General features: G+C 40.6%; 1 protein-coding gene across 2 annotated transcripts; it reads right to left on the bottom strand.

The window, feature by feature from the left end:
- Window positions 1–99: 99 nt before the first annotated feature.
- wdsub1 (WD repeat, sterile alpha motif and U-box domain containing 1) lies at window positions 100–12,093 on the bottom strand. 2 transcript variants are annotated; one of them, XM_062381078.1, is made up of 13 exons: window positions 12,031–12,093; window positions 10,211–10,622; window positions 9,544–9,746; window positions 9,279–9,365; window positions 8,797–8,890; window positions 8,299–8,332; window positions 8,160–8,200; window positions 6,151–6,257; window positions 5,994–6,011; window positions 5,313–5,339; window positions 4,769–4,948; window positions 2,572–2,706; window positions 100–2,434 (listed from the first exon to the last, which is right to left on the bottom strand). In XM_062381078.1, exons 2-13 carry the CDS (start codon window positions 10,606–10,608, stop codon window positions 2,283–2,285), a joined length of 1,476 nt encoding a protein of 491 aa, XP_062237062.1. In that variant the 5' UTR covers window positions 10,609–10,622; window positions 12,031–12,093; the 3' UTR covers window positions 100–2,282. The 2 variants fall into 2 exon arrangements, with proteins under 2 accessions (XP_062237062.1, XP_062237124.1); XM_062381140.1 differs by having other exon boundaries at window positions 9,559–9,746.
- Between the last annotated feature and the right edge of the window lie 117 nt (window positions 12,094–12,210).

Below are 12,210 nucleotides of genomic sequence, written 5' to 3'. Positions count from 1 at the left end.
TACTGCGCTTTTGCTTACATGTCTACAGCTACACTTGTGTATTAAAGAAAACCAGACATACCTTAAGTAGGGATCTTAAAAAAAATACTAAGTCGTATCTTGTCTCAGCTTTTAATTTATTATGTAAAATATAAGAGTCAAAGAAAGCTTTTGTGCACGAATATATAAAACCTCATGCTGTTAGTTGCAGGATATGACCATTTCTATTGTCGAGTGTCTTTTAAAAAACATTTATATTTGTACGGTGTGTACTATATTTGCAGATGATATATTTCCTTGTAAGTGGTTATCTGTCAGCATTACAGGCTTTGTGTACTCGAGATTCTTTTTCTTGGTACATTTGATAAAGACACTTCTGCACTGTACATGACATCGATGGAAACGTATCATATTCTAATATTGACTTGACTGCTTCAATATTCCCAGTATATGTTATTTATTTTTGCATAGCAGATCATATTCATATGGAGTGTTTATAGGTTTCTTTGGACACGGAGAGCCTTTATAAAGTCGACAGTTAAAGAGAAAACAAACCTTAAGAGACTTTTTACATTGCTGTATGTCCATAGTTGTCATATAACCTTTTGAGTCATACTATGGATGACAGAATGTTACCACAACATTATTGTGGTATAATAAAATATTCTAACAATTCTACAGCTGCTTCTTTCACAGTATAAAGCATGATAATGTTGCCTTGTTCTTCGATGGTACTGCAGGTGCTGCAATGTCTAAAGGTCCAGTGTGTAGGATTTAGTTGAAAGGGATTTATTGGCAGAGATTAAATATAAAAAAATCCTAGTGACGCTTTCACAAGTGTGTTTCATCTCAAATGTACGAATTGTTGTTTTAACCTAGAACCAGCGATATATAGTTAAATACTTAATATTTACATCAGGAGCGGGTCCTTTCTACGGAGGCAGCCATATTTATTTTTACAGTAGCCCAGTCTGGACAAACTAATCACCTTTTGAGTTTCTATGTCAACTGAAGGCTACCACAGGTTCTCTGTCACGTTTGGAAGGGGAGGGTTAGGTGAGGGTTGTTCACCTGCAACATGCAACTTCACCACTAGATGTCACTGAATTCTACACACTGAACCTTTAAGCAATGTAAATAAATATTTTTACTTGTGTCACTGCAGATGGTTTTTTCACCAGCAACTTTTTAAAATAAAGCTTCATTAAGCAATATTTCAATCCTCACAAAGTAATGTGTTAGTCCTGATGGTCCTACTGCAGATTGAATGTCGCTGTAGCTTTGTGCAGTTACTCAGTCAATTGGTTATTCAGTCAATAAAATAAATCATGACTAATAAAAACTGCACAAAGAAATATATTTTTTGATTAATAATTAATTTGTTATCATTCCTCAAATGGATCTTTATTGGTCTTTTCAGCTGAATGAGCAAATAACACATTTTGTTGATTTCTGAAGCTGAAAGAAAATAATAACAAAGCAACATTAATATTATAACAGGAACAAAACCTCTCTCTCTAAATATTAATTCCCTGTGACTTTTTCTTCCAAGAACTTACCTTAAACAAAAAACATAATTGTAATAAATATTAAGTAATTGTGCAAAAGTCAATTCATAGTAAACCTGCGTTCAAACATGATTTGCTTGATGCAGCTTGATGCCTAAAAGCAACCACAGTGTGTAGACGTCTCAACTGGATCAACGCACCTGCTCCTCTTGGGCTGTGGGATCCCTGTGAGTTCTGGTTTCTGTCTGTTTCATAGACTGTAAATAAAGATGGACGACACATCCAGTCCTCCCACCATCCAGAAATGAAGCCGAATCCTCCTGATAATGAAAGCTGCCATCTTGTGCTGATGTTTGTTGCTTGGAGCCAGAATCTGCAAAGTTGCGACCGGGGGATGGAGCCGTGGCTGGAGATCCAGACGATGCACAAGCTCGACTTATCACGAGTCAGTCTGAGCTGTCAATCTAGATTTGTCACCCATTTTTTAAAACAGCAAATAACTTATCGAAACCAAAATGACTAGAAACAGGAAAACAACATATATCAGAATTACAGAAAATAACAGAAACCGTCTTTGAGAAACATTAATTTGACGTGGTTTTGGACTTTTTAGTTTGACATGTTCCAACCGATAACATGGAGGAGGCAGGGATTATGACCTTCATTGCATCCAGTCCCCAGGAGGCGATTGAGCCTCTGGCTTCACTTTGGGGTCAGACCTCATGTCGTCCATCTTTATAAGACAGTTTATGATCTGCTCTGAGTGAAAGGTTTGGGACACAGCTTTGTCAGATGTCACTGGCTGGTCTTCCAGCGGCCAATCGCCATCTTCAGGGTGTGGTTAGGGGTGAGCAGGGTCGTCAGCAGAGGGAGGTTGGTCATGGGGCTGGAGCGGTTCTTGGTGTTGATCCAGCTCTCGATGGCCTCCTTTTCATACGAGTAGCCATCTGTTAGGAAATGTACACACTCAACTTTAAGTGCCAAACATATTCCTACACTCTGAAGAAACAAACACACGCTGGTGTCTGTGTCTCAATTGCCCACATGACGTAGTTATAGTGGGAAATGTCTGCTGTTCACGTACCAGCAGCAATGACCGGCTCCTTCATCAGCTCTCGGGTGATTGGACACAGGAACTCGTCAGGAACGCCTGAACAGACTGAATGACTCTTCAGCTCCTCCACCTTCCTCAGGAGCTTACTGCGAAGGCCCACAGACTCTTGAGACAGAAACACAAGAGAGAGAATAAACAAAAGTGCCAGAGCAGAGACATTAAACAAGACTTTGTTATAGAAAACTGGGTCTCACGTCGAACTGATCCAAACAGTAACATTTATAATATTAAGATCAATGTTTTGAGCATCTGTTACCTCCACTAAAGGGATTACGTTTTCATCGCTGTTTGTCTTTTTGTAAGATTAAGCATCAACTACTAAACTGATTTTCTTTGAACTTGGTGGAAGGGGTGTAGACTAAGGAAGAGCCCATTCAATTATGGAGATGTTTCGATTAAGGGGGCACATCCAGATTTATTAATTTGTTTGTATACTACAATACGTAAATCTTCATGAAAAAAGATCCGGCACATGAAGGGAGCTGATACCTATGAGTGTGTGTTTAAGGGGACCGTTGGGCTTTGGCAGAGGTCAGTTTAGATATTCCCTCCGTTGAGCACGTTTCACTCTTGGATGGCGAATGTGAGCCTGGATTAGAGGGATGGGAGAAGACCATGTCTGCTGACTACAGCAGATCCTGGAGAGAGGTTGAGTTAGAATCCTGTTTATTAAAAAAATGAATGACCACAGAAAATAAAGCGCTACAGCGGAACATCAAATGGTTTGTAGACTCCCTGCTGTGCTTACTGTTATATTCTGTTTCATGTTACTCTGCTGCTGCTTCTTCAACTTCCAAACCTTTGATAATCGCCTGTTTCTCCATTTTTCCCTGCAGAAGATAAAATGCGCTGCTGCTCGACTCTTCTGTTAGAAAAGTTGGGATTTGTGCAACGTTACTAAAAACAGAACAATGTGAACACAAGCTGTCGAGGCGCTGAAGCTGTGTAAACTGAGGAGTGATTGACAGAAACTGTGGGATGGAAATGACGGCATTGGAAATACAACAAACATTCGTTGACAACTACATGACGAATACCGGCCTGGCTGGTAGACTGGCATCAACAACACAACACTCATACTTCAGCCTTGTGGTTGCACTTCTTACAGATACTAGAATACACACCATGTAGTTGTATGCCTCCGTCAACCAGTTCAGTGTCAGCCTACATATTTATTTCCAGGTTTATACGTGGTCACTCTGACGTTTATCTTCGAGTCCAAGTGATAACTGATTCAAATTTCAAGACATTTCCCAAAGGCCGACTTGAGATACAATTTTCAAGAGGCCAAAAACCAGTTTTTTGACCTATGACCTTTAACCAGCCAAATCGAATCAGTTCATGTTTAAGTCCAAATAAGTCTTTATATCGAAGTTTAAGAAATTCCTTCAAGTTGCTCTTGAGATATCGTGTTAGCAAGACCAAAAACACGTTTCATTAGGGCACAGTCACTTGACCTTCGGCCCCAATTAATGTCAGTTCACCCTTGAGTTAAACTAAATATTTGCAACAAGTTTAAAGAAATGCCATCAGAGTGTTCTTGAGATATTGTGATTTAGGACAGACGGACGGATGGACAACCTGAAAACTTTAAGCCTCCACCCGCCTGCTGTTGCCTGAGCTGAGGCATAGAAAAGACAGAAATACATCAGAGGGTTGATAAGTCAACAACTTCAGGAAAACCTAATTTAAAGCAGGACTTGGAAATGACCAGGAAGACCTATTGACATTAGGTGTAAATCCACTTTAGACTTAAGGGGAAATACTGTTTTGAGTTATGTAACTGATGAAGTGCTCCAGATTAAAGCCATGACTCCCGAAGCCTCAAAGCTGAGTGCTTTATCCAGTGCAGCCATATAATATGAAATGTCTCTGAATAAAACCTCCATCAACCTTCATTCATTCCTTCACCCTTACTTGAATTTAATGTGTCTCATTTCATCCGTGCAAATAGGTAGAAAATCCTAATCCACACACGCAGGGGTTCATTGTCACGGGACAGCAGCTGTGTCAATCCCCTTATCCTGGTTTTTATATTCTTACATTTCAAACAAAACGGAAGCATCAGGACTGTGAGGTAACGAGTGTCCTGTCATCCACTGAGCTGCGTGTGTGTGTGCGTGTCTGTGTGTGTGTGTGTATGTGTTGTGACGTTTCTCTTCCTCACCTATGAGCAGCTCTGACGCTAGCGTCTCCTTGGTGAGACTGAGCAGCTCGGTCCCGTCTATGTTGTTGGCCCTGAATTTCTCAACCAATCCCGAGAGGCCTTCTTCCACCAGCCACTCTGACACATCCCCCTCTGACCAATCGGTGACCAGCAGCTTCGATTGGCCGGCTGAGGTTTTCCCTGAGAGATTGGGTCGAAGCGAGAAGGTCAGTGCTTTGACAGCTGCAGCGCCATTTGAAAAATGGCCAAATATTCTGTGTGGAAGATCGTCCTGAAATGCTGCTGACTAATTATTGATTATATGGGCCCAGAATAAATGAATATGATTACATGTCTGTCTGAGGTGTCATCGACATTGTCATTAATACGAGATGGAACTCGAAGGTGAAAAGGAGCTTGTGAGTTGCAGATAGAAACATGAGACCATTACTGATAGTACCAAAATCTCAGATTGTGGTAATAGTGTAAGAGGAGAGTCTGGTTTACAGATTCTTACTCTGCTCGACTGTTATATACGACACAGGGATATTTATCTCCTTCCTACCTTCATGTGATGAGAGAGCAGGATCCTCTGAAACACAAGAACGAGGGATGAGAAACTGTAACCTAAGCAACGCAATGCAAACCTGCAGCACATGAGAATGAAGAGGAGAGGAGAGTGAAGAGCGCTCTTCAATACACAACACCTGTGTCCTTCACTCCAAGCATCTGTCTGTCTGTCTGTCTATCCATTCACCTATCTATCAATCTGATTATGTATCTATCCATTCCTCCATATCGATCTATACATTCCTCGATATCTTTCCCTCCATCTAACCCTCTATCTGTCAATCTATTATCTCTCCAAATCTATCCCTCCATCCATCTAACCATCTGTCAGTCTGTCTATCAATCTATCATCTCTCAATTCCTGCATATATCTAAGCCTTACCTATACATCCCTCCATCTACGCAACCCTCCTCATATGTATATCTCCATTTATCTCTCATTCCTACCATCTGTCCCTTTATATATATGTCTAACTCCCCTTACCTCAATCCGTCCATCTATTGATCCCTCGATCTGTCAATCTATCTATCCATCTATCAGTCTGTCCATCAATCTATCCATCTATCTCTCAATCTAACCCTCTAACCATCTATCAGTCTAGCCATCTATCTTTCCATGTATCCCTCCATCTCTTTCCCTTGAATTCAAGTGTTAAAAATAGAAAGGAAAACTAACCAGGCAGTGTCTTCGCTCCTTTCGATTGGACAGAATGTTCAGAGGAGGAATCCGCCACAGAAACAGATAACAAGACAAAACAAGATGTAATTTATCACCCGAGTATTGATTCTTGTCTATTTCAGTGTATCTGTTTGTGTGTTCGTGTTTCTCCCACCGTGGCCACTGCATCCGTCCTCCAGCCTCCAGATGTTTACAGTCTTATCCATAGATCCCGTGGCAATTAGCGGTGATGTTGGAGAGAAGCAACACGCCGTCACGTACCTGCAGCAGACGACAGTCACCAGCAGAATGTTAATGGCTGGCTGTGTAGCAACATAACAAATACTTAGAGGACTTAAAAACAGAGGAAGAAGACACAAGTGGAGTTTTTGTCCCCATAGATTTTTCTCCAGACTCTTATAAGGTCACTATGACCTTTGACCCCTGATATCAGATCAGTTCATCTCAGTCCAAGTGACAACTGGTCCAGAATAATCAAGAAATTTCCTAAAGGCACACTTGAGATGTTCAAGAGGCCGAAACGTGTTCTGTGAGGCCATCGTGACCTTTGACCACCAAAAATCAAATTACTTAATCTGTCAGTCTAAATTAATATTTTAAAGCGTTTCGGAGATGACGCATTCCCGAGGCAAAAAAAGGGTTTTGTGAGATCGCTGTGACCTTGAGCTTTTACCTCTAACATTTAATCAGTTTATCTTTCAGTCCAAATTAATGTAAATGCAAAAATCCCATTAGGCGTACTGGAGATATTGTGTTACCAAAACTATGAAAGACATCTGGATGAACAGATCACCCAAAGATATAAAGCCTCTGGCCACTGGCTGTCACCGGTGTATGAGAATAAAAACGACCAAGTAGGAGAACTGAAAGGCAAAAACAGGTTTATGAGAGGTTTTTGAAACATCTGAATATGAAATCTTAGTCCTGAGCCTCGGCATGCAAGGCTGCCATTCAGCTCCAGGGTTAAAAGGTGGTGATGCCAGACATAAATATGTGTTGGTGATGGAGCTGTTTTCCATCAGAGGGTCAGTTCCCGATGTTTTACCACGTCAGAAAGCTGCACTAAAATCTAAACAAGGATTAAAACTGAATTTTCAGCCGATTCCAGAAAGTCAAAGCAACGTTAATGAGGAAAATCTCTGGATCTGAAATATAAACTAAGAGGAAGACATGCAATCACTGAACCTCTGGATACTCAGTTTGTCTGGAGTCAAGTCGAGTTTCCTGGAGGCATTTTGTCAAGTGCTGTCATTCACTTTTTACGGCATTTATCCTCTTTCTCCTGTCTCGACTGCTTCCATTTCAGTTTTCAGATTTTTTCTTTCAAAATGACTTTCATGAGAGGAAGAGACTTCACTGCCTTTCAGTCACAGGTGGCTGGATGGACGTATAAATAGCTCGTACGTGTGATCGTTCAGCTGTGGCTCACATGTACGTGTAGGGGGAGAGATGCAGGGAGAACGGTCCTATCATTTTTCATAAGATGCAGGGTGAATGTTTTTTGAACACACTGCATCACAAAACATCGACCGTATTGTCTTTTAGTGGCTCAGCCCTCTCTGTGCCTGACACGCTGTTGTGAATGAGCGGTTACAAGTTGAGCTCATTCATATTTATTACATCTTTTACATGACATTACCATTTTGTGTTGAATACAACCGTCTGAAAATACAATCATGTTCAGTTACCTGTGGAATTTGAGATCGCAAAAATATCTTAATTTTGCATCCAGCACTAGTGTTCGTATTAGAAAGCGTTTTTTACTGCAGTCTTCCAAAGATTATGCTTATGGTAACTAGAGAGACGCTTTCTGTCTATATACTATGAATGTTCATACAATTATCCCATTATGAATATGTTATAATATTTCCTAAAGTTTTTAAAATCACATCGAGACCATTTAAACTAATGATCATCCTATGATTTCATTTATTTGTAATTTGGCCTGAAATATCTTTCTAGTTATTCAAGATATGAATTCACTGTGACTCATTTTATAAAAACATAGACAGGAAAACCCCAAATTCTCAATATACAAATTATTATTTTTCAAGATACCCATAGCGACAGAGCACTAACTATAACAAAACCTATTGTCTCGCCAGATGAGAGAAATTCACATATTTACGGTGGTAAAACATAGAAAGTAAAGTGGATATTCACCTTTCGTGCTGTCTCAGGGTGTAAAGCAAAACTGCGTTTGCCTGCAAACACACAAACAAAATGTGAACATTGTGAAAAGTGCATTAAATAACTATACACCTATATAATGAGTAAATCGGTAAAAGGGAAAATAACTTACTGCGTCATAGACTGTAACAGTTTTGTCCACAGAGCTGAAAGAAATACAGATATCAAATTGTAGTTGTAAATAATGTTTTATCAAAACAACTATAAACATGGTACAGGATGTTCATACACACTTCCACTTTTTGAGAAATAGAGCAATCTATGTCTCCCTCCAGTGGCATAACTGAAGTACTGCATGTTTATGACGGAGGGTGGCCTACTTCTACATGTACATCGACCTCTTGATCCTAAACAGATCAAAACCTGGAAACAGATGATCTTAATGGATCAAATACAGTTGACTGGATTGACTGTGGTACATTTAGTATCTTCTTTGTAGCCATCACATGTTCCTAAAACTCATACTTACAACATCTTGCGTCTTTGTCAGCTACTGAGTCGTTTCATTCTTAGTTAATTCAATTAACAACAGAAACTAGACATTTAGAAAATGGAAGACAGGTGAAAACATGTTAATGATAGATATTCTTCACTAAATTCATAGTCTTACCAAGACGCAAGCAGCTGCCCATCTAAGGAGTAGGCACAGGAGAGGACTGGAGCCGACTGGCCAGTTAATGTGTGCAGGAGCTGCATCTTATAGGCTACAAGAGAAACAACTGAAGTTATGTCCTCAGACAAGTCAAATAGTCCAAGCTACAAAACATAATATAGAAAGGACTGTTTTCAGATAAAGGTTGGACTGTGCCATGTGATAAAAAAGGATTAAAAAAAGAGGCTAGAAATGGGTAGGAAAAACATGAAGGGAAGTGAGAGAACACAGACAAATGAGAAGATCTAATCTGCTAAATATGTGGACAAATACAAAAACTTAATAATAAACAATAGCATGGAAATACAGGAGAAGGGGCTTGTGCTGGCAGCTAATCTAGATAAAACCACCTAGAGTAATGTAAGACTGCAGCACTTTCCCATTGAAAGGGGTTTGAAAGAGGTTCAGATTGTCAGTAAATGATGTTTACTCCACTGTACCTCCAGGAGTGAGCTTGTTAATGGCCCAGATCTTCAGGTGACTGTCTTGGCCACAGGACGCCAGACGAAACTGCACAACTTGACCTCCTACAACACAAAGACAAACAGACAAATACATCATAAAAAAACAATCACAAACGATTCAACTAGTTAAAAAGGTCTGAACAAAATTTACCAAAACTATCGATGTGCCAAATTCTTTTAAGAACTTATCTAATAGATAATTGATAATTCTGATTTCCTTCAATAACTCCTTTATTCTTACGGTGGTTCTTCTCACCACTGAGGATGTCAGGAGCAAACGTGCAGCAGGTGACCCCCAGGTCGTGGGCGTTCTTCTCCGCGTGGAGCTGGTTCATGCTCAGGTCCCACAGACGCAGGTCTCCATAGGTGGAGCCCGTCATGAACACCTGACTGCAGGGGCTGAAGGAGCAGGCCGTCATGGTGGTGTCGCTCACGGCTCCGGTCCTTCACAAACACAACCAGCAGCAGCAGATCGTCATTGTTCAAGAACAATAAAAGGTGGAGCTGAATATTATGCGAGTGCAAACAGTGGTGTGATGACAGGTGTTTACACTGAGGTCAGTTTCATAGTGTAACTCTATATTAAGATTAAGATGCATTTATTAGTCCCAAACACATGCACAGACATGCACAGGCCCACTCATGCAGGTAGGGGAATTTAACCTCTGCTTTTGACCCATCTGGTGCAGGGCCCGGGGAGCAGATGTTGGGGGAGTAAGGTGCCTTGCTCAGGGGCACTAGACAGGGTAGGGAGAATGTATGGATAAACGTCTGAAGAGTTTGGTTTGAAAGTGTGTGTTTACCTGCATTATCTACTAATTGATGGAAACACGTGGGACAGACTTAACAGACTTATTGTCTTTTTCGGCTAATGTGACAGTGTCTATAGAAATCTATGAATCTTTTACCTGTTCAGCTGTTTAGATGGGAAATCCCACAGGGCCAACGTCCCATCGGATGCACCGGTGACCAGGTGGGCCGAGTCAGGAGAGAGCGCACAGATCCTCACAGGGCTGCGACCAGGATGCTCCATGACGGCCTCGATCTCCCCCGTGACCATGGACCAGACAACCGTGGTGGCGTCGGTGGAGCAGGAGCAGAGGAACTGTCCACAGGGGCTGAAGCAGCAGCAGTGGACGCTGTAGCCATGTCCCGACAGAGGGGAGAAAGGCAGCTCTGAGAAGTCACTGGTGCAGTATATCCGGACAGTTTTGTCCCCAGAGCACGTGGCCAGTAGCTTGGCCGAGAAGGCGCACCAGTTGACATCGTCTCGATGGTCATTTAACGTGCAAATCAGAGACGTCATTTGGAGAGCCGGCCCTGGAGTTTCCATAGAGGGAACGAGAAGGTGAATAAAAAGTGGTTCTGTTGAATCCCGTAAAATAATGCAAATATCCCATTACCCTTCTTTCCGTTTATTCACTAAACCTTTAAAGGATATAACAGTGAGTTTACACTGTGCTCTCAATAACAAAAACTGTTGTTACGTCTTAAGTCAATTCCAAAGACTGTGAAACCAACACAGTCGGGTCTCAATTCCCGAAAGATAAACAGTGAGAGTATTTCAAGTTTTACATCCAAGGGTGAAAGAAACAGAGAATCTAGGGTCTAAAGTTCCTGCTGGGACCTAGAGACACGTCCTAGTTTTCCACAATGAAACGTCAAAGGTTTGTTTCATGACAACCTACATCTGTCCCACTGGGGCCATTCATGTAAATGATTAACCCCTCACAGCTGAACGGGAAGAAAGTTCACTGATATGAAACTGATCTGTTTAGTAACTTTACTTATACAAAGCACATTCAAAGTCATTTATTAGGAAGGAATTCCAAAAACTAATCCTTAGTAACGATGATGGAGAGTTTTCAATAATTCCTGGTATTTAAATCAATGAATGAAAAGACATATTTAATCATTGAGAAAACTAAGTGGTTAAGTGAGGCCTGTAGGTCACTATATAATTTAATTGATTTTATAATATTCAAGGTAACATTTTTTGCTTTAATCTGTCAGATCTCAATAAATCCAGTTTACAGCTTTACCCTCAACGCGGTGTCGGCCTGAAGGAAATAACAGAATTATACAATTTGAGCAGCAACAATTGGTCGATCAACAGGAGATGAATTGGCAACTAAATTTGCTGAGTCATCGATGAGTAGTAATGAAATAGTCATAACACCAGCTTCTGAAATATCCAGATCTTATCATGTACATGGAAGTAAAAAATAAATACATTTGAGTATTAAACATAACAATAAATATATATATAATAAAAAAACGTAAGACAGTTATCCTGTGGATTAGTATCACAAATGTCCGATATTGTATAGACACATTTTAATACTGGAAAAACATTATCTGCAGTTTAAAACATAATGGAAACAATCAATATAACAACTGCAGCGCTAAATAAAAGACACACATTTAGAGTTTTCTGATGGACAATTCATGTACAAAGTCCGTGTAGCTTCCCTTGTTTTCTCGCCTTCATACGCGTTAGTGTTTTTTGTTCTTCAGTGACAGAACTTTGACAAACTGAAGCCTCACAGCTGCTGTGGAGCCTGTAGCTACATGCTAAGCTAACGATGCTTCAGTGACGACACTACGACCTATCTTCGCCTCCGCGGAAACAAACCGCGATAGAATCCAACAGAGCAACAAACAGATTCTGTGAGACAAAGTGAAACGAGGCTTTATCTTCAGAGACATCTCACCGCAGCAGCTTTACCTTCTCCCGTCGAGTCGTCCGCTCGCTGCAGCTTTGTTTACTTCCTCATTGACCTGCTGATCGTGACGTAACGCCTCTGATGTCACCCACACTTTTTCTTGGATGTATTTAGCTATTTATATTTTGAATAAACTGATATGATAGTATGTAGCCAATATAAGTGTTTTTATTGATTGTATT

This window comes from Platichthys flesus, chromosome 1 (assembly GCF_949316205.1).
Source record: "Platichthys flesus chromosome 1, fPlaFle2.1, whole genome shotgun sequence".
Lineage (NCBI taxonomy): Eukaryota > Metazoa > Chordata > Actinopteri > Pleuronectiformes > Pleuronectidae > Platichthys > Platichthys flesus.
This window is presented reverse-complemented; position numbering and strand designations above follow the sequence as displayed.